The sequence below is a fragment of the Punica granatum genome, chromosome 1 (assembly GCF_007655135.1).
Source record: "Punica granatum isolate Tunisia-2019 chromosome 1, ASM765513v2, whole genome shotgun sequence".
NCBI classification, from domain to species: Eukaryota; Viridiplantae; Streptophyta; class Magnoliopsida; order Myrtales; family Lythraceae; genus Punica; species Punica granatum.
The window spans coordinates 24,095,473-24,118,389 of NC_045127.1; the positions used below are offsets into that span (position 1 = coordinate 24,095,473).

Sequence of the window (22,917 nt, forward strand, 5' to 3'; positions counted from 1 at the left end):
TAATTCCACGAACGGGTTAATCGGGACGTTCACACGGTTAATTCATTCAATTTAAACAAGTTTACACGAATTGGCCATTAAATGATAACTCGCGTCGATAAGTTGTCAAATGACGTTGGTGCCCTTTTCAAACTTATCAATTTCAAAACCCGAAACGCGCGGTCCGATGTAGCATGGACGTCTGAAAAGGGCTTTTGTATCTCAACTTGAGTTTTTACCTGATTCCAGGTAACTCAGGTTAGGATACAGAAGATCTTTCTAGATCACTTCCGGGCAGATCGACTGGTTCTTTGGCTTTTTCGGGGTTCTTGCGCAACCCTGGAAGATCCAGGGAATTGGTCAACACCGGCTACAGGCCGAGGTGGCTCGCACTGCGATGTTTCCCCTTTTCTGAAAACAATTTTCAAATAAAGGGCAAAATCGTCTTTTCACAATTCAGCGACACCCTTAGGGTTAGCATGACAGAAACACTACAGTACGGGATAAGAACGGGCTACCTGTTCAGGTGCAGGTTTATCTGCATAGCCTTTTCTTATCTAACTGATGAGTTTCTGTCATCCTAACATAGACTCGGGTAACTAGAACGGTTATCTCCGTCAAAAACCATGCAAAATGCTGATTAACCTTTCACTCGACCTAACCAAACACTAAATAATGGTTAGGAGGAATTCTAGATTCCAAATCTAGAGTCAAAACACGAGTTTGGTTAATTCAGTGGAAATTCAGTGTCACAATACAGAACAACTGTAAAAGCAATCCACACACATGAGATTTGACTCTCTTTGTCAAGTTCTCAAAACAAACGCCGAATGCTAAAACATTGGCACGTGCTTGTTTGTCTAGGGTAGGATTTGCATGCCAAAATACCCTGGATTAACAACTTGTTAAAACACGTACACTCGATAATAACAAACACCTTGTCTGTTATTTACCTGCTGCGTGTTATCTTTCTGCACCTGTTTGCCATGCGGGTCGAGCCTGATCCCTAGGCCGAATAATATTAGGGTTCAACGCCCTAATCATCGAGCACAGGGTTCAACGCCCTAATTAACACTCACAGGGTCCAACGCTCTATTCAGTGAGAGCGTCCATTGAATTTCAGTTCTTTGGTCTTTTCCCTAAACTCACGGTGAGTTAGAGTGGAATAATAACCGAACGCGAAACGACTGGAATTCGACCCCTTTGTAATTTGTATTTATTGTTTTTGAGAGCATTGTAAGGACTTTTATTTTGTACATTTATTCTGTAAGAATTCCAGTCGGTGAGCGAACGGTCCGCGAGTCGAATTAATCGAATCGGTCTAATGCTTGCCCAGATACAAGTAAATCCAAGAACTCGCGGTTCTGGTTCACGTAGGGATTCAACCTCCATGGTTCGATGATCTGTAACGTAAGATTGTGAACCAATTCCCCGACACACGGGTTTACTTCTCTCTCGGCTTCTCCACCGACATCGTTTAATTCATTGAAGTTACGGTGTCAAAACGTGTGAGTCGAGTGCACCCTAATTCATGCGGTAAATAAAACAAAAATGCAAGCCTAGCAAACCAGAGTGCCGAAAGGGCGTGCGGGATATAGGCCCGCACGTAACATGAACCTCGAACACGGATTTTCCGGTTCCGTACAGACCAATGCCTTAACGACAAATTAGGTGTTCCATACCCCTAGACCCCGGGTAACTTATCCGCCCTTGACCTTCGGGTCGTAAAATGATAAGTGGCGACTCCTTCTCTCACGCGTGTCTGTCACGCGTCCCCACGGGAAGGTGGACACTCCCAAGCCGCGCGATCCAAAAGCGCGCATGCGGGCCCCGACGAGAGTCCACATTCGGGTCCGTACATCGTGGAAGAGCAAAAACCGAGAGAGAGAAAGAGAGAGAGGAAGAGCTAGGGTTTTGGTTTTTTTCCGGTTTCTTTTGAGGTTTAGCAAGAAGAGCCCGGGAAAGAGAGTGAGGGAAGAGAGGAAGAAGGGAGGAAAAGGACGAAAAATCGAGGGGATGGGGGGCAATGGTCAGGAGTTGACCGTTGCCCCGGATTTTGACTTTTTTTTTTTCAAAATGGTCGGTCAGAGCCGTCTGACTAACTCTGACCGGCCCTGCCGCTTCGTCCTTTTCTCTTCTTTTTTTTTCTAATTCGAAAATTCAAATTTAACGCGCGTAAAGATTGCAATTCTCATTTTTACAATTGGATATTGAAAAATATGATCTGAGATAGGCATTGTGTTCAGAAAAATTTATGGATCAATGTTATGCAATAAAATATTTTCGGCCCTCATTTTAGTCTCGAATTTTAAAAAATTGACATTGACGCACGTGAAATTCAAAGACTACCCATGGAGTATTTTTTCGAAAAAATGGTGAATTGGCGCTAAATTGAGGAAATGTTATATCTCCAAAAGTCGCGAGTGCTCAAGCAATTAACCAGAAATACTTCCCTCCGATGGATGGCGAAAATGACGATTTTGCCCCTCTGGAGCCGGTGGACCGAAATTGGGTGTTGACAGCTTGCCCCTCTTTATTTGCGTGCTCGAATAGAGGATGCATCCAAAGATTATGAGAGGCACCTCGTTTGGTCCCGGCGACCGTCCGGTCATTCTCCCAATAGCCGTTTGCCCTCTTGTTTTGGGTATATAGGAGTAAGCTATGTAAGTGCAACGGGCCTGTTTGTGGGAAGAAAAAGACAAATGAGTCATAGCAAGGAAATAATACAATGTGACGCGAAGTCCTGAAAGCAGTAAATGTGGACGCGAGGTCCTGAAAGCAGTAAATATGGACGCGAAGTCCGAGGACATGAAGTTCGGAAAGCAGTAAATGGGAACACGAAGTTCGGAAAGTAATAAAGATGGACACGAAGTCCGAAAGCAGTAAAGGTGGACACGAAGTCCGTGGATGCGAAGTTCGAGAAGCAGTAAATATGGACGCGAAGTCCGGAAAACAGTAAAAGTGGACACGAAGTCCGTGGACGCGGAGTCTAGAAAACAGTAAAGGTGGACACGAAGTCCGTGGACGCAAAGCAGTAAAGGCGGACACGAAGTCCTGGAAAGCAGTAAAGGATGACACGAAGTCCGTGGACGTGAAGTCCGGAAAGTAGTAAATGTGGACGCGAAGTCCGGAAAGCAGTAAATGTGGACGCGGAGTCCAGAAAGCAGTAGAGGTGGACGCGAGGTCCGTGGACGCGAAATCCGAAAAGCAGTAAATGTGGACATGGTGCGAAAGTGCAGGGAATGCAGAAGTAACAGATGGTGTTAGGGAATGGCGCGGGGCGCCGGAAAGGGAAGATTCTGATTTGTTGGATTTTAGTCCATATTATGCTTATGACGGCGCAATGGTAAGCGCTGTTCGCCGCCCGTCGCGTGATTGAGTGTCGTGTGCCTCCTTGAGGGCCATCCACTCGGGTTGGGATTGCGTCCCTGTCGCATGCAGCAGACATAAGTCCGTCAGGAGGAGACACCTTTTAGGATCCACATGCCTGTACCTGCGCGCAAGGAACGGTGGCTAACGGTCGTTGTCAGTTACGCGATACCGCTGAAATTACGATGTGCAAAAGGAATCTATGTAGCGATGCTTCGGGTATTTGAACTTGGTGGCCATTTGAGGGGTGGCCGTGTTCTCGAACTCATGTTTGACTAAAAGAAAGGCTTTTCGCAGAATAGGGCATGGCCCGCAAAGTTTTGAGTAAAGGTAAAGGGAGGGATCTTTAGGATCCTCCAAATCAAGGACACGACGATTCGACCCCATTTCGAGGCATGTCTCGAGCCTGGAGAGTCGAAGAGAGTTTGCTTGCGTTGAGGACTGCTGAACCACTACTAGCCATAGCTTCACGCGAAGTGCCACTGTTCTTTTGTGGTTAAGCCGACAATTGCCCCTAATTTTTGCCTAGGCCACAAGATGAGAGACGACCTAGCGGGGTTTTTTTCTTTTTTTTTATTTGACTCTTCTCACATGAGTGCTCACCTGTTGGTTTCTCAAAAGTTAGAGGAACCGAGAGTTGCGATGGTGTATTTTGAATCGCTCACAAAACTCGTCGATGATCCTGTTGTTCAGGTTCTTGGCATGTCGGTGATGATCGTCTCGGGGACTCCATATCGGGCGATGATATCGCGCTTAAGGAAAAGTGCCACGGCATTTGTGGTGACCGAAGCGAGTGTTATGGCCTCGATCCACTTGGTGAAGTAGTCGATTGCCACCAAAATGAACAGATGTCCGTTGGATGCTTTGGGATTGATAGGATCGATCACATCGATGCCCCACATTGAAAAGGGCCACGGGGCCGCCATCGGGCGTAGCTCATTGGGGGGTGCTTTGATTTGGTCGGCGTAGACCTGGTACAAGTGGCAGTGTCTGACGTGTTTGGCGCAATCAGCCTCCATAGTGGACCAGAAGTAACCCAGGCGCATGAGTTTCTTGATGAGCATGAGACCGCTCATGTGGGGCCCGCAACTCCCTTTGTGTATCTCTCCCATGAGGCGTTGTGCCTCGTTTTTGTCGACACACAGGAGTAGTGTGGCGTCGAAGGAACGACGATAGAGAGTCTCTCCGCTTAGGAAGTAATGCGCTGCGAGTCGCCTAAGTGTTTTACGGTCTCGACGGTAGGCGAACGTTGGGTATTGGCCGGCTTGCAGAAAGTGTTTGATGTCTTCGTACCATGGCTGTTCATCGGTCGCTTCGATTGCGCCGCAATGAGCCGGGCCTTTGGCAATCTCGATCTCGAGTGGCTCGATGAGATTTTCTTTTGTGATGCTCACCATTGATGCCAGTGTCGCAAGCGCGTCTGCAAACTGGTTTTTGATGCGCGGTGTGTATGTGAATGAGATTTTCTCGAAGTTCTCCGCTAACTCCTCGAGATACTCGTGGTATGGTACTAGCTTTGCGTCTTTCGTCTTCCATTGTCCCAATGTCTGGAAGATTGTGAGCATTGAATCCCCGAACACTTCTAGGATATCAGCACTGCGCCGATACCAGAACCGGTGGAATTCACTGTGCCGTCAAAATACATCTTCCATGCGGGTTTATCTTCCTCCTCGTCCACTCGGAGGATTCCTTCGTCCGGAAAGTCGGAGTTGATCGGTGTGTCATCCTCGATTGAAAATTCCGCCAAATGGTCTGCAATTGCTTGCCCCTTTACTGATGTGCGGGGCACGTACTCGATGTCGTACTCCATCAGCTGACAGCACCACTTTGCGATGTTCCTCATGGAGGAAGGGCTACCAAGTAGATATTTTAGGGGATCCACTTTTGACAGCAAACGGATAGTGTGGTAGAGAGTGTACTACCGTAGTCTCTGCATGACCCACACCAGCACGCAGCACATCTTCTCGATCTTCGGGTAATTGGATTCCCCTTCAGTAAACTTCTTGCTTAGGTAGTAAATGGCATGTTCTGCGCATGTGGACTTATACTCTTGCCCCAACATGCATCCCAAGGATTGTCGGAGCACTGTCCGGTAAAGAATGAGAGGTCGACCCGGTGTAGGCGGGACCAACACCGGTGGCTGAGCTAAGTATGTCTTGATGTCGTTAAAGGCCTTCTAACATTCATCGTCCCATTCAATTGCTGCATTTTTACGAAGCAGGCGGAAGAGGGGTTGACACTTGTCTGATAGGTTCACGATGAAGCGCGCGATATAGTTCAGTCGTCCTAAGAAGCTCTGTACCTCGCGCACTGTCGATGGCAGAGGTAGCTCCCTGATCGTTTTCACTTTGTCGAGATCGACCTCGATGCCTTGTTCGCTGACCACAAATCCTAGCAGTTTTTCGGATTTTGCGCCGAATGTGCACTTGGCCGGGTTGAGCCTAAGCTTGTACTTCTTGAGACGTTCGAAGAGACGCCTCAGATTGACGAGGTGATCCTCTCCCTCCTTGGACTTAGCGATCATGTCGTCGACGTAGACCTCGATCTCCTTATGCATCATGTCGTGGAAGAGCATGACCATTGCCCTCTAGTAGGTTGCCCCTACATTTTTTAGACCGAAGCGCATGACTTTGTAGCAGAATGTGCCCCACATCGTGATGAAATTCATTTTGATCTTGTCCTCTTTGGCCATCCGGATTTGGTTATACCCCGAAAAGCCATCCATGAAAGAGAACAGCGTGTGGCGCGCGGTGTTGTCAACTAAGACGTCGATGTGGGGTAAAGGGAAGTTGTCTTTAGGGCTGGCCTTGTTAAGGTCCCGATAGTCGACGCATACTCTAACTCTTTCATCTTTCTTCTCTACGGACACGATCTTCCATCTAGGTGTTGCCGTTTGGGCGGGAATCTCTCTGTATCGAGTAGGAGGAAGTGCTTGACTATTGAGGGATCCAAACCTAGCATGTTGGCGGAAGACCAAGCAAAAACTTCTTGGTACTCCTTGAGGAAATCGATCATCCGGGCCCGCTGTTCGGGGTCGAGGCCCGTTCCGATCTTCGAGGTAGGCGGTTCTTCTTCGGAGCCCACGTTGATTTCTTCTGTCGATTCGACTGAGGTGAGTTGGCGGTCCTCTAGGCGGCGCAAACTCTCCTCTATCTCGGACACTAGACCGTCCTCGTCGAGCCCTTCCCCGAAGTATATGGATCGAGCTCTTCGAGACGTTCTTCGGATGGGTTCGAATCGCCGTGTCGAAGATTTGGATTCGAGTAGAGCCTGGCAATTTAAATGAATTGTCTTAGAAATTTAGAACGTTGCGAAATAAGTGAGAGGAAGGAGAAGGTAGACGCGGAAATTCAAAATGCATGCAGAGATTTCATTAGCGATGTAAGAGTGAAGCCATAACAAAATCCCTCTTTCGTCGTGCGGCTTATGGCTGTGCCGACATGCGGGAAACATCAAACACATAGATAGCCTTACACATCGGCAATTACAGCCGAGTAGCGCGGGACTGAGGTCCAATTGTTGAGCTCCTCATTCTCCTGCGCGAGGCGGACATAGACCCCAAAAGGAATCTCCTCGGTGACGGTGCATATGCCTGACAGATCGACAGGCTCGGCGTCTGAACCCGAGAAGGGGTCGTCAAGGGTGCCTCCAACGATGTGTAGCGGTGCGGGAAAAAAGTGAGAGAGTGGGGGAATCGGGATGCCCATGTTGATCTTCCCGTAATGCGCGGCGAGACGGTGGAGGTGTTTGCCTCTATGGGCTTCAATAATCTCGTGGTATGAAGGGCGAAAACTGAGTCCCTTCCTATTCTTGTACTCTTCGATCTCGATGGGGTGGTTGATCCCTTGCCCATGTGCTCCAAGCCCGGAACCCGGAATGTAGTTATGGCGTAGCAAGATCTTCCCCACCATGCGGTCGGCACAGGACGGACCGACCTTTCCGTAGTCTCGGATGATGGAGATGGTGTCGAACGAGTGGAAGGGGAGGTTCTGATCGTCCCCAATACTGATGTAGGGGACATAGACCCCAAAAAGGAATCTCCTCGGTGACGGTGCATATGCCTGACAGATCGACAGGCTCGGCGTCTGAACCCGAGAAGGGGTCGTCAAGGGTGCCTCCAACGATGTGCAGCGGTGCGGGAAAAAAGTGAGAGAGTGGGGGAATCGGGATGCCCCTGTTGATCTTCCCGTAATGCGCGGCGAGACGGTGGAGGTGTTTGCCTCTACGGGCTTCAATAATCTCGTGGTATGAAGGGCGAAAACTGAGTCCCTTCCTATTCTTGTACTCTTCGATCTCGATGGGGTGGTTGATCCCTTGCCCATGTGCTCCAAGCCCGGAACCCGGAATGTAGTTATGGCGTAGCAAGATCTTCCCCACCATGCGGTCGGCACAGGACGGACCGACCTTTCCGTAGTCTCGGATGATGGAGATGGTGTCGAACGAGTGGAAGGGGAGGTTCTGATCGTCCCCAATACTGATGTAGGGGACAACCGTCTCCTTATAAATCGCATAGTCATCCTCACCTTTGACCGTGATGAGTCGCTCTTCAACGATGAACTTAAGCTTCTGATGCAAGGTGGAGGGAACTGCGCCCGCTGAATGGATCCACGGCCTCCCGAGTAGCAAGCTGAAGGCATTCGGGATGTCGAGGACCTGGAAAGTGACGCTGAATGAACATGGGCCTACCTCGATCAAAAGGTCGATCTCTTCGTTCACTTCCCTCCGTGAGCCATCGAAGGCTCGAATCGCCATCTTGCTCGGACGAATACGATTCAAATCCACGTTCATCTGTTTCAGGGTGGAAACATGGTATACATTGAGAGCCAAACCGTTGTCGATCATGACCTGGCCTACCACGAAGTTATTGCACTTACAGACGATGTGCAACGCCCGCGAATGAGCGTACCCTTCGGAGGGAAGTTCGTCATCAGAGAATGAAATGTTGTTGGAGAAGATTGAGCCAACGGTCTCTACAATGAGATCTAAAGCCGTCTCTTTAGGGACCTGTGCCGTTGTCAAGACCTTCAGGAGCGCTTCACGATGTGGCTCTGAACCCAAGAGGAGGGCGAGTAGTGAAATGTGGGCTGGAGATTTGCCCATTTATTAAATGACCTTGTACTCGCTTGCCTTGATAATCTTCATGAAAGCCTCGGCTTCCTCTTCGGTCACCTTGTTTTGGGGAATCGGCGTAGCTTCCAGGGCGATTCCCAACGCCGCAGTAGGGGCCTTCCCTTTGTTTGCGGCCTCCGGATTTTCGTAGACTCGACCTGAGCGCTTCACGCCCATGACGCTAAATTGACGCTCGAGGTTCCCGACACTCCCTTCGTAGGTCCACGGGACCTTGCTATCTTGATATGGCTCTCGTGCGGGGACTTCTATCACGAATGGGGCGGGCGTGGCATCAAACCCTGCATACCCTACACCGGTTTCCGCATGAACATATTCGATTACGAACGGGGCCTGTGCCTCCTATCCGGTTTCGTACTCCCCTATAGCGCAAACACCGATCATGTTAATGCTGGGTCCTGAGCTTGACCCGTGATCGGGAAGAGGATTTGATTGCACGTTCGGGGGTTTGATGGCGTTGAACGTGAGTTGCTTGTCATCAATCATCTGTTGGATCTTCTCCCGTAGCTTCCAACAATTGTCGGTGGTGTGACCGGGTGCGCCATAATGGTACTCGCAGCGCCGACTCTGATCCTGGATGGTTGGGTCGAAAGCAGGGTTAGGTGCTATCGATCGGATCTTGTTACATGCGAGGAGTTGCCGGTATATGTGGGAGAGCGGAGCCGGTAGGGGTGTGAACTATTTACGCCGCATTTGTGTCGCGATGCCCTGTTGGTCCTGCGGGGCCAGAGCCCGTTGCACCGGCTGAGAAGTTCTCGAAGCCGAGGGCCTACTTTGTTGAATCGGAGGAGGAGCAAGGGCATAATTATGGGTGTATTGCTGCGGGACCGGTGACGGAAAGGAAGTCGGCGGGGCAGAATAGTAAACTTGCTGCGCTGGGAGTTGTTGTTGATAATGCATCGAAGGTGAGGCATACGCTTGAGTGGCCGGTGGTGCGGGCGTGTAGCTTATGGAATATTATTGGGGGGCCTGGCGCCCTGAATTGACAGCATTGACGGACGTGTCTTTCCCTCTCCTGCTTCCCGCTGTCCCAGTGGCAGCCCTATTCGAGGACTCTCCTTCCTTTTTCTCGGCCGGACCTTCTATCTTGCCGAGCTTAACGCCGATGTCGAGCTTCTTTCCGGCGTCGATAAGGTTGGAGAATGAAGACGTGTGGGCCAACAAGTGCAAGTAGTAGGCCCCTTTAAGAGTAGAGTAGAATAATTGGATCTGTTGTGCCTCATTGATCGGAGGGACATGCTTTGCCGCTCTAGCCCGCCACTTCACTGCATAGGCCTCGAAGCCCTGGTTCTCGGTCATCTCCATCGTGCTGAGCTCCAGCAGAGTCTAGAGCGTCTCCGCACAGTACCTGTACTAGTCGATGAATTTGCTTGAGAGGTCCACCCACGAGGGGATATCCGCGGCTTTCAGTGACATGTACCAATCAAGAGCCGCTCCTGCCAAACTATCCTAGTACGTATGGATGACAAACTCTTCATAGTCCCAGTACTGCAGCATCTTTCCCCGGTAGTGACGGAGATAGTGACGAGGGTCGATCGTGTCGTAGTACCTCTGGAATTCAGGCACCTTAATCTTTGGGGGTAGCTGCATACCTGGGAAAAGACTCCAATCGCCGTCGCCGGCATCGAGGCGGGAACCGCCTGATTGTAGGGCTCGATATTCTCTTCCAACTTCTTCAATCTCTGTTCCTGTTCAGTCCCCGTTTCCGGGAGAAAGTTTGTTGGTGGAGCTATGGGGACAACCTGGGTTGGCGTGCCCGGTTCAGGGATGGGAATATTTAGGAGAGGTAGAGCTGGGTAAGAAAAGCTGATGTGGGGTTGTGGAGCTTGGAATGGGAGAGGCTCGGATGTGTGAGCAAGAGCGTGGGGACTCGGTGCTGGGAAGACCATCGGCGGAGGAGCTGCGTAAATAGGAGCCGAAACTGGTATGGACATCGGCGGTGGTACAAGCGTGGTCGAGTCCGACGGTGGGAGAGGAATGGCTGCCGAGAGAGTAATTAATGGCGGAGGGACATTGGCCGGTTGGCTCGTCAGCTCGTGCATTGAGGAAGCTTCAATACCTTCCGGAGCATGGGTCGGCGGGACCCAGGGGTTCGGGTCGACTGTTGGCCCGTACCCCGGAGGCGGAGTAGAGTTCGAGGAGGTGCGGTTTGAAGCTCTGAGCAGGGCCATGAGCTCGGCCATGTCGGCGGCTATCTGATTGACCGTGCCCTTCAGTGCGTTAATGTCGCCTTCCAGTGCGACGATGCGGGCCGCACCCTCAGTAGAGGGGGATGACGCTTGGGCCTCCAGCGTTGGGACTAGTGGCGGAATTTCTCCTGAATGTGCCGGGAGTTGGCCTGCAGGGGTTGGTGGTGGCAGTGCATGAGTCATGGACGGTTGATAATAAACCGACGTCGGTGGAGTGTTTTCCTCGGAACTAGTGGGCTGGTTGTTTTACGCCATTCTCAGTTGCAAACGAGTGAGATAACGGTGCAACGCCAGTTATGGTTACATGTATTAATAAGCATGTAAATTGCGGCGCAAATGAGTCACGTTTAAAATAAAAACGTGTGGAATAATAAATAAGGGGATGACGTGCATGGGATGCATGGATTTTGAAAACTAATGTTGCGCATTGATTCAAAAGGGTTCCAAGATACAATGCAATTTTTAAAAACAAGCCCTAAGTCGTTCTTCCACCGCGCTCAGGGTGCGAGTGACTGTGACCGTGGAGAGCACCGATCCAGGTGAGGACCTGGTGGAGGCATCTAACCTAAGGGGTGCGTGGACCTCCACGGGCTCTCTTCCTGAACCTCTCCAAGGCGACATTCGCTCGTGCCAACTCTTGCTCGCGCTTCTGTAGCTCGGCGCGAGCTTGGGCGAGCTCTCTCTATAATTGCCGCTGATCCACAAGCTGCTCGTCTTTCTCTGCGACTTCTCGACGAAGACAATCTCTCTCGGCCTTGAGGTTAGCAAGCTCCGCTTGGATGGCCACGTTCGGGGTGAGAGACGCTCCCGTTGGTCCGCTATCTTCGGCTCGTGGAGAGCCGGCGGAATCCTCATGTGTTGTCGAACCCCACCAATAGAAGCGGAGGACATATTCCTCGGTAGCCTGGAAATCCTGTTCCTCGAGGGTTGGATGCTCGGGGAAATATGGACGCTCGATGACCACGGTTCTCCACGCGTCCAAGACCTATTCGATGTCTCTTTGGTGTTCCACGGATGTCTGATCCTCCCGCCAACTGTGTTCGAATCTTGCCCGTGCCGTGTCATTGGGGACTGTCTGCAAGTTGCCAAACTGCCTCATCACTCGCGTCGGGAAATATGTAGTGGACCCCGCATGACTTACGAGTGGTACTCCGTTAAAATCATGGCACCTAAGGGCCGCGGGTCCGGGTGGCATCCACGCGGCTCGCCACTTAAAGCCCCTAGGTGGTATTTCGCGAAAAATTTTAATCCACTCGGAAACCTTGCGTTCTTCCACACGTATCAAAGATAATAACTGCGAAATGATTGACCCCGAGCGACTGAAAAACAGGACTGGCCTCACGAGGCCAAAAGGGTTTGCATGACTTTGAAGCCAAATTTGTAAGAGGATTGGGGACCCTCTCAACCTACGATCAGCTGTTTGTGTGACGCGGTCGAGGGACCGAATAGTCTCAGCCACTAGGCCCACCTCATACTCGCGGCCTCCGACCACTTGGAGGACAACGCTAGCTAAAGCTGCGTCTATACGATCAGCTGTGCAAGGGAATAAAAGAGTCCCAAAAATCAAAAGTAAAACTGCATGACACAAATTCTTTTGAAAAAGATCCCCTTGGACAACGCGTGCTTGTGAATCGATAAAACGGAGTAGTTTCGCAGTTATTATCTCGGTACCGCCGGAATATGCGAGTTCGGCTTGCAGCGAAGACCTTTGCACCCCGAGTAGGCGCGAAACTAATACTGGTCGAGTAGTTTGGAAATTAGGCTCTATAATACCGTGAGTGACTGTGGTCCGGCCGATGAGGGTCCTATATTCCTCAATAGTGGGCGCGAGCTCGGTGCCATGGATGTTGAAGACGGCGCGGGTTGGATCCCAAAAAGTCACGGCTGCTCCGAGAAAATTCCAGTCTACCCGACGAGCGGACAATAGAGGCACATCTCCGACGAAGGTAGTGATGTAGTCCTGATCAATTCGGCGCAAACTTATCCATATGCGGTTGATTTCATCCAGTGGTGGTGTGACCCTGTCGAGGCGCGGGAAGGAGGCCAGGCGCGACATCCCTTACCAAGATGAAAGGAAAATCGACTTAGGACTTATCAATGCGAGTGACACCCTAATTTTGAAAGTTATATGATGTATGCATGCGGAAATGTAAATGCCCACGGCTTAATTGAATTACAAAGTGTATGTACATGTCTTTCGAAATTGGAAAAGACTCAAATGGCGCGCAGGCCGACTCAATGGACTGTCGTTGAAGCCGAGTTGAAGGCTAGCATGGAGGTTCAGCACGATGCATGGTTTCGATAATACAAGGACCATGTTATCTAGGGATGGGGGTCCCCGATTCAAGGGTGTCAATTCCTTAAAATCGAGCAGGATTCTTTTCAAGGCCTAAGCGGTAGTCGAACTGCGTGCCGTACCCCTATTTCAAACCCCTATCTAACCTATGCTCCTAATACCGGTCGTGAGACGCGACCCATAGATACCTAGAAGCTAGTATGATATGCAATGCGTGTGCGGGAAATAAAAATGCGCAAAGTAGATAAGCGGAAAATTGCAGAAAGCGGTAAATAAACAAGCAAACAAAGCAAGCGAGAACGAGCCCGAACCCTCTAAGTGTCCCCAGTGGAGTCGCCAAGCTGTGCGCACCTGAATTTCATCTCGTCGGGGTACGCGTGTGCGCGTCAATGTAACGGGGCTTGGGGGTGTCCACCTTCCCGGGGACGCGCGACGGACGCACGTGAGAAAGAGTCGCCACTTGCCATTTTACCACCCGAAGGTCGAGGGCCGGCAAGTTACCCGGGTCTAGGGGTACGGGGTACACCTAATTGCTAAGGCATATGGTCTGCGAAACCCGAGGTTCCGAATTCGGGGGTTCTGTTACATGCGAGTCTATATCTCGCATGCCCTATCGGTACTCTAGCTTGTTTAGGCTTGACATTTCAATTTAATTATCGCTTAATTAAGTTCCGCTCATCTTACGCGTTTTGACACCGTAAATTCGAAGAAACACTCCGACCATCCACTCTCCGACCGGGATTCTTACATGAATAAATGTACAACATAAATCCTTACGTTGTCTTCTCAAATAAATAAAAATTACAACTGAATCCCGATCGGTTCGCATTCGGTCATTATTCCACTCGTGCTCACCGTGTGGTTTGAAAAGACTGGAATTGAAATTAAGATGCTCGCTCAGTGTTAGGGGATTGGATCCCGTAATCTACGATTGGGGCATTGGACCCCATGTGAATCATATCCTAAAGGATCGGGCTCGACCCGCAAAACAAACAAGTGCAAAAATGTAACAAGTAAGCACAAACAATCAAACAATGGGGTTTTGTTATTGCCGAATTTACATGAGTTAACCAATTATTAACCGGGGTATCTTGGCACACAAATCCTACCCTAAAGCAAACAAACGGGTGATGGAGAGGGGATGTGGCATTCAACATTATTTTTTTGTGGACCCGACAAACACAACATTTGTAATCGTGTCTCTGATGTGTGTGTTGTTTTTAGAATTTCTTGTATTGTGACAATGTGGCTTTTACATATTGTGATAAGAGTGTTTTTGCCTGAAACCCAAAACCTAACCCTTTTACTCAACTATTTACCCGTGTTTAATTAAGCTGAGTTTGTGATTAATCTGTTTTCCCGTGTTTTGACCCATTCTAAACACAAACCTACGCTAGGATGACGGCAGGACAAGAACCGGTAGTCATGCCCTTGAATCGGGAAATATGTGTGTGCATGGAAAATCAAGATTACGTGGTACGCATCTCGGTGCTCTTGAAATTGTGAATTTTAAAAGGGCATGACTAACAGTTCTTGAACTGTTGACGCGATTACAAATTATTAATTAATTCGTGTAATTCATTTAAAAGAGTCAAGTGGTTTATTTAACCAAGTTTAGCATCCCGATCGTCTTGTGTGTGGAATTTTAAGTTGATTAAAATTTACCGAATACTTTAATTTATGGATTTCGAGCCGTTGGAATGGCCATTAGTGGGCTGCCCGACAAACTCTAATTTTCAACGGTCTTGAAATTAAAAAATATGATTTTTAAGCCGAGTTTACATGATTAAACTGATTCGTGTGAGGTTTCGAATTAAATAATGAAATAAAGCATTTAAACACGGATTAAGAGCACATCATCACGTCAAGCACGATAAACATACGTATTTTACACAATCGGTGCCGCCATGGTCATCATAAACACATATAAACATACACAAACATAATATTAATGGAATCAATAAAACGACACTGACTCATGGAGTGGAAAATCATGCAAGAATACACATTGTCATGTTGTATACATCTAATTACAGAAACAAAATATTTAAACAGGGGCACGTAGGTTGTCAGTAGGGGATCCAAGTAAGAAAGGGTTGGGTATCTTTATAAAATGTTCAAGGACTGATTTGAACAATCATAAAAGAACATGGACTGATTTGAAAATTCGGATAAAGTTTCAGGGGACTAATTTGAAAATTCTGGAAAAAATGGGGACTGTGTATGAATTACTGAAAATATCCCAGGACTTTTGGACTGATCTAAAAAGTGAAAAATGCTCCAAGGACCAAACTGAAACAATTTTAAAAGTTTCCTAAACTGATTTAAAGATCCTGAAAAATTCAGGGGCCGATTGGAACTTGCTGAAAATGGCCGGGACTCGACTGAAACGAATTTAAAATTCGGGGCAGATCTGAAAAGGGTGGAAAATAGCCTCGGGACTCAACTAAAACGATTTGGAAAGTTCCTAGGAGTGGTTAGAAAATTCTGGAAAATTCAAGGACTGATTGGTAAATATTTAAAATGGCTTGGACTTGGCTGAAAAGAATTTTAAAATTTGGGGCAGATCTGAAAAAATAAAAATGCATCCTCTGCACTGAAATGAGACAAAATGAAAAGTTCATAAAATCGAGTTCAAGACAAATCCGATCACCCACGCAACCCAATAACGCTCATTTCACATCATATTCATCCAAGCAAACATAAACATTCATAAATGGAGCCCTAAACTTGCCACTAAGTCAAGGATTTATCTAGTTCGGGAAGTTGAGGGGTGATTCCGTAAATATGAAAAAATTAAAAAAAAATTAAAATGTTGGACAAGTTGGGCCACACGGACTGGGCCGAGCTTCAGTGGGGGTGGACTGGGCCGAGTGGGCCGAACGGGATGCTGCTAGGCCTAGCGAATGGACTGCGAACTCGGCCGGACTGGGCTGGGCTGGGCCGACGCTAGCTGGGTTGACTAAGCTACCGCTGGACCGGGCTGGGCTGCCGCTGGACACGGGTTGCACTGCTGGACGCGGACCAACACGAACTTTGCCCCTGCGACCCGGAAAAAAATGAATCGATCCGGTTAATGTCAAGTGGGGGAACTGAAGAGAAGCAAATGCGGTTTGGGTAGTTGCGGGCCGTGCGTGAGGACCGTCCAGAGGGGGAGTCGGTCAAGCTAAGGGTTTGGTGAGCTGAGGGAGCCGAGGTGAGGGAAAACCGGGAGAGTGAGCTGTGGGGTGGCGAGCTGCGGGACAAGCTCGGAGGTCACGAGCCGAGGGTCTCCCGTCCGAAGAAAGTGGGCGAGCTGTGGGGTCCCGGTTCGAGTTAGAGCTCCGGGTTTTTACGAGAGTGTGTGAGCTGAGAGTTTTTTTTTTTGGGAGAATCGGTGAGCTGAGGGAGAGTGTGTGTTGTCCGAAAAAAATCGAGCCCCGGCCGTGAGTTTCCCAGGAGAGAGTGGGTAGAGGAGCTTAGGGTTTTCTTTGGATTTTCGGGCGAGCTCCGGGCGGGGATCCGAGTGAGCTTCGAGAATTCGTCGTAGTCGAGCTGTGGTCTTTTTTGGATTTTTCGGGAGAATCCGGGAGAGAGCGAGAGAGAGCCTCTAGGGTTTTTTACGATTTCTTTCTCTTTTGTTCTCCCCTAAAGAAGAAGAAAAGAAGAGAGGAGGAGAGTGTGGCGGCTAGGGTTTCGAAGGTGTTTTTTTTGCGTGAGCTGGAGAGGGTCGTGGAGGAGCAAAAACCAAGAGAGAGAAAGAGAGAGAGGAAGAGCTAGGGTTTTGGTTTTTTTTCCAGTTTCTTTTGAGGTTTAGCAAGAAGAGCTCGGGAAAGAGAATGAGGGAAGAGAGGAAAAAGGGAGGAAAAGGACGAAAAATCGGGGGGAGGGGGGGCAATGGTCAGGAGTTGACCGTTGCCTCGGATTTTGACTCTTTTTTTTTTCAAAACGGTCGGTCAGAGCCGTCTAAGCGGCTCTGACCGGCCCTGCCCCTTCGTCCTTTTCTTTTCTTTTTTTTTTTAATTCAAAAATTCAAATTTAACGCGCGTAAAGATTGCAATTCTCGTTTTTGCAATTGGATATTGAAAAAAATGATCCGAGATAGGTATTGTGTTCAGAAAAATTTATAGATCAATGTTATGCAATAAAATATTTTCGGCCCTCATTTTAGTCTCGAATTTTAAAAAATTGACATTGACGCACGTGAAATTCAAAGACTACCCATGGAGTATTTTTTCGAAAAAATACTGAATTGGCGCTAAATTGAGGAAATGTTATATCTCCAAAAGTCGCGAGTGCTCAAGCAATTAACCAGAAATACTTCCCTCCAATGGATGGTGAAAATGACGATTTTGCTCCTCTGGATCCGGTGGACCGAAATTGGGTGCTGACAGATGGCATAATCAGTGAATTCCACCGCTGCAAGCTTCACTTTCTTCTTTTCCGAGTAATTATGGCAATCAAATACAAGGTCCACCTTCCTCTCCCATTCGATAAAAGCGTCAGGGTCATTCTTCCCTTGAAAAGGTGGTATCGTCATTTTAATACTCCCAATATTCCTATCTACTCCATCTCTAATTGCTTGATCTCGCCTACCATGTCTTCGCCCCTCATTCCTAACTCCTCTGGCGCTCCTCACACTTCCCACGGATACAATTTCATCATCTTCCTCATAATCTTCATCTTCTTCATCGTGAGGATTTGGCGGCTGGCGGATTAGTCTCCTTTCATTGGGAACTTCCACATGCTGCCTGGGTTGCTCCCTGTGCATTTGATCAATTCGTTGATCTTGCCAGCCCATTCTATCACGGATATCTCCAAAAACAACTTCTAATCTCTCGAATTGTTGCTACATGGCTTTCAAAGTAAAAGCAACATCTTGCTGGCCGGCATTACTTCCATCCCCGGTTGTAGATTCATTGCCTTTTCTTGCGAAGCTCATGTTTGCACTACGAAAATATGCTGCTGAGGGGAATGCCTTAGTAATCATGCGAGCACTTAATGCACAATTTAAGGAAGAAGAGAGAGATGATGTACAAAGGGAAAATATATTCCACACTAGATGCCAAGTAAAGGATCGAGTATGTAGTTTGATCATTGGCGAGGGTAGCTGTGTGAATGTGGTTGGTAAGTTACTTGTTGTCAAGTTGGGATTGCGTACATTGAAGCATCCTAGGCCATATAAGCTGCAATGATTGAATGAAAGTGGAGAAGTGAAGGTGAACAAGCAAGTTCTAGTTTCTTTTATAATTTGGAGATATAAAGATGAAGTTCTTTGTGATGTAGTGCCCATGCATGCTAGTCATATGTTGCTTGGGAGGCCATGACAGTTTGATAGACAAGCAATACATGATGGGTATAAGAATCGATACTCTTTTGTCAAGGATGGTAGAAAGGTGACACTTGTTCCATTGACACCTTATCAGGTGTATGAGGATCAGCTCCGAATCAAGAGATCAATTTGTGAGAAAAGTGAGGTAGAAGCTGAGATTCAAAGAAAAAAAGAGAGTGAGCAAGTGAGAGAAGAAAATGGAAAGAATAGAGAGAAAGAGAGTTCAATTATAGATGAGAGGAAAGAGTTAGTTGAGAGAAAAGAGAAAAAAATGAGTTTCTATGCAAAAGAAAGAGAGATCAAGAGTGCATTCAAAACTAATCGCCTAATGATCTTGTTCGTTTACAAGGAGGTATTTCTCTGACCTTAACTCTTCTTTGCCAAGTTGTGTTACTTCTCTTTTGCAGGAGTTTTAAGATGTCTTTCCCAAGAAGTTACCCAATGGTTTGCCGCCAATAAAGGGAATAGAGCATCAAATCGACTTTGTGTCAGGAGCCGCGATTCCGAACCGGCCAGCTTATAAAAGTAATCCGGATGAGACAAAGGAACTTCAAAGGCAAGTGGATGAGCTTTTAGCTAAAGGGCATGTGCGTGAGAGAATGAGTCCTTGTGCGGTCCCTGTGTTACTAGTGCCAAAGAAAGATGGTACTTAGCGAATGTGTGTTGATTGCCGCGCTGTAAACAAAATCACGGTAAAGTATCGACATCCCATTCCTCGATTAGATGATATGTTGGATGAATTGCATGGTTCCACTTTATTTACAAAAATAGACTTGAAAAGTGGATACCATCAGATTAGGATGCAAGAGGGTGATGAGTGGAAAACAGCTTTCAAAACAAAACATGGCTTGTATGAGTGGTTAGTTATGCCATTCGAATTAACTAATGCGCCTAGTACTTTCATGAGGCTCATGAATCATGTTTTGCGTGCTTTCATTGGAAAATTCATGGTTGTATATTTTGATGATATCTTGGTGTATAGTAAGAGCTTGAAGGATCATATCTATCATTTGCGACACGTGCTTCAGGCATTGAGATATTAAAAATTATATGCTAACTTGAAGAAATGTATATTTTGCATGGATCGAGTTGTGTTTTTGGGATTTGTTGTTAGTTCTAAGGGTATTCAGGTTGATGAGGAAAATGTGAAACCAATTAAGGATTGGCCGACGTCGAAATTCGTAACCAAGGTAAGGATTGGCTCTAGCCAGTTTTTATAGGCGATTTGTGCGGAATTTTAGTATTTTGGTTGCTCCATTGACGGAAGTGGTTAAGAAAGATATAGGTTTCAAATGGGGAGTAGAGCAAGAGCAAGCATTTAATTTGGTTAAGGAAAGGCTTTGTTCTGCACCTTTATTGGTTTTACCTGATTTTTCGAAAACTTTCGAGATTGAATGTGATGCTTCCGGGATTGGTATAGGTGTTGTTTTGATGTAGGAAAAACGACCGATTGCCTACTTTAGTGAGAACCTAAGTGGAGCCGCTTTGAATTATTCTACATATGACAAGGAACTCTATGCTTTGTTCCGCGCTTTGGAGACATGGCAGTACTACTTGTGGTTGAAGGAATTTGTCATACACATGGACCACGAATCATTGAAGCATTTGAAAAGGCAAAACAAGCTGAATAGGAGACATGCCAAGTGGGTCAAATTCATAGAGATGTTTCCATACGTGATTCAGTACAAGCAAGGAAAGGAAAACGTGGTAACTGATGCATTATCACGGAGGTATGTACTTATCTCTACTCTAAATGCTAAATTTCTTGGTTTTGAACATCTTAAGGAGTTGTACATGTGAAAAGGGTGCATTTGGTAAGTTCTATAAGCATGACGAATTCTTATTTAGGGAGAATAAGCTATGCATTCATAATTCTTCTATGCGTGAATTACTTGTGCTTGAGTCGCATAGGGGAGGTCTTATGGGTCATTTCGGGGTAGTTAAGACTTTGGATATTTTGAGAGAACATTTCTTTTGGTTGCATATGAAGAGAGATGTGGAGAGAATTTGCTCTAAATGTGTTACTTGTAAGAAGGCGAAATCAACAGTCAAACCCCATGGAATGTATATGCCTTTACTTATTTCTAATTAGCATTGGACTGATATATCCATGGATTTCATCCTAGGATTTCCTAGGTTTAATAAAGGACAAGATTCTATTTTCGTAGTTGTGGATCGATTGCTAAGATGGCTCATTTTATTCCATATCACAAAACTGATGATGCCACACATATTGTTGATTTGTTCTTTAGGGAGGTAGTGCGATTGCATGGGATACCTAATACCATAGTTAGTGATCGGGATGCTAAGTTCTTAAGTCATTTTTGGCGTGTCTTGTAGGAAAAGTTAGGAACTAAATTGTTGTTTTCAACTACTTGTCATCACCAAACGGATTGGCAAACCGAAGTAGTTAATAGGACATTGTCCATTCTTCTTCGCACTGTCATAAAAAGAAATTTGAAGTCTTGGAAAGATTGCATATTGTTTATTGAGTTTGCCTATAATCGTACAATGCATTCTTCTACTGACTTCTCACCATTTCAGATTGTGTATGGTTTTAATCCATTAACACCTTTGAATCTAATCCATTTGCCTATGAGTGAGATTTCTAGTCTTGACGGTAAGAAAAAGGCAGATATGGTGAAAAAGATTCATGAAGAAGCGATGCAACATATCTTGAAGAAGAATAAACAATATGCTGAACGTGCCAACAAGGGACGGAAGAAAGTGACTTTTGAGCTAGGAGATTAGGTGTGGGTTCATATGAGGAATGAAAGATTTCCAAACCAACGGAAATTCAAATTGAGTCCACGAGGAATTGGACCATTCCAAGTCATAGCCAAGATAAATGATAATGCTTACAAAATAGATTTACCATGTGAGTATAATGTTAGCCCAACTTTTAATGTTTCTGATCTTTCTCTGATTAATGTAGGTTTCGATTCGAGGACGAATCCTTTTGAAGAGCGGGGGAATGATGAGGATTGTGGGCATGACAATGAGGCTGATGCACACGAGCTTGGAAGCCGGACTTGTGAAAGGGGAGCTGATGCACAAGATCTTGGAGGCTTGCATGTTCCGAGTGGGCCAATCACACAGGCGAAGGCCAGACAAATCCAACAAGCTATGGAGAGCTTGCTGATGGGCTTTTTGGGCCAAGAGAAGTCTAATTCAATTGGGTCTCCAAAGGGCTTTATTCAGCTGACTTTCCATGAGATACTGAAGATGGAATAAAAACTGCCAACTATTCTAAATAGCCTTTATTTAGTTTCCTTTGTTATTTCTAGTTTTAGGAAACTAAGGTTATTCCAGTTGCCAAGTTTATTAGTTTCCAGTTTCTCCCAGGCTTATATAAAGGAGGCTGAGTAGCTGATCATAGGTAGACTATTCTGGAATTTTTGTGAGATTTTCTCATTTGTTCTTCATTTAACTCCATCGAACGAATAAGTTTGACATCTTGTGATAATTCGGCACAATTTAATATTATTGGTTCTTGTTTTTTCATAAATAACGGGTCAATAATCATTGTCTTGATATTGTTGGTTCTTGTTTCTTTATAAACAATGGGTCAATAATCCTCTTTATCTAAATCTGTGTTTGGCGATCTGAGAATCGATTCAAGTTGGTCGTCAGGTTTCACAATCCTTCGTGAGGTCCGCATCATTTTGTCATCTAATGAAGGTTTCAAAAATAGAGAATATTGACCCGCTGACTATAAAGAGTCATAAACCAATACTATAATACGGAATATTGACCCGCTAGCTATAAAGAGCTAGAAACTAATATTATAAATGTCGGGAATCACAAGTCATCACACTTGCAATATCGGCGAAGTTGTTGAAGAACAGTTTAGAGAAAACCTCTCTCACAAAGTTTAATGAAAACTGATTTGTTCTTTCTAGGGAGGCTACATGCCTATTTATAGAGAGATACTAGCTGATAACCTAAATGGACTAATGGGCTTGACTAAAATAAATCCTAAGTGTAATGAGCCCAAAATGAAATAGGCCTAAGTTATTGAAAAGCAACTGAATTCAGCCCTTTGAATTGTGATCATCTTCTAAATAGATTTCTAGGATATGAACGGTCGTGGCTTCTTGTTCCACATGCAGCCCGCCCAAGAGCTCGACTACACCTCCATGGACATGCAATAACAGCCTTTGCATGGCTTGTTGGATTTGCTTGGCTCGTGCTCTTGTACTTGCTCTAGCTGGCACATGCTTATCCCAAAGCTCGCCTTCATGCCCGACCCTATCATCCTGGGATTCTTCCTCATGCCCGTACAATGGGTCCTCTAGCTGGATCATATCATTCCCCCTCTCTTCAAAAGGATTCGTCCTCCAATCTATGACAACCGACTTGATTAGTGACTGTTCTAGGGGCATTTGCTCGAGAAAGACATTCTTGAATTTCTCACTTTTCTCGCCAATGGAATGCTTGATTTGAAGTTGCTCTTCATCCATTTGGTTAGGTGGAAGTGGCAATAGTGTTGCGTTCCGACTATCGCTGTCCAGGAATTGAGAAGCAATATGACCATTTTTTTTGCCGTTGGGTTGAAACTTGTTTGTGGGTTTCTCTTTTATTGGCTTCAATGCTATTTTCTCTTCCTTCTTCGTCGAAGAACCCTACTTCAATTTACAAGAAGA

The 22,917-nt window shown here is 46.6% G+C and overlaps 1 protein-coding gene across 1 annotated transcript; it reads left to right on the top strand.

Moving 5' to 3' along the window:
- Positions 1-18,599: 18,599 nt before the first annotated feature.
- Positions 18,600-21,022, top strand: LOC116204601. Its single transcript, XM_031536771.1, has 6 exons — positions 18,600-18,623; positions 18,706-18,858; positions 19,402-19,461; positions 19,709-20,001; positions 20,120-20,207; positions 20,816-21,022. Exons 1-6 carry the CDS (start codon positions 18,600-18,602, stop codon positions 21,020-21,022), a joined length of 825 nt encoding a protein of 274 aa, XP_031392631.1.
- The last annotated feature ends 1,895 nt before the right edge of the window (positions 21,023-22,917 follow it).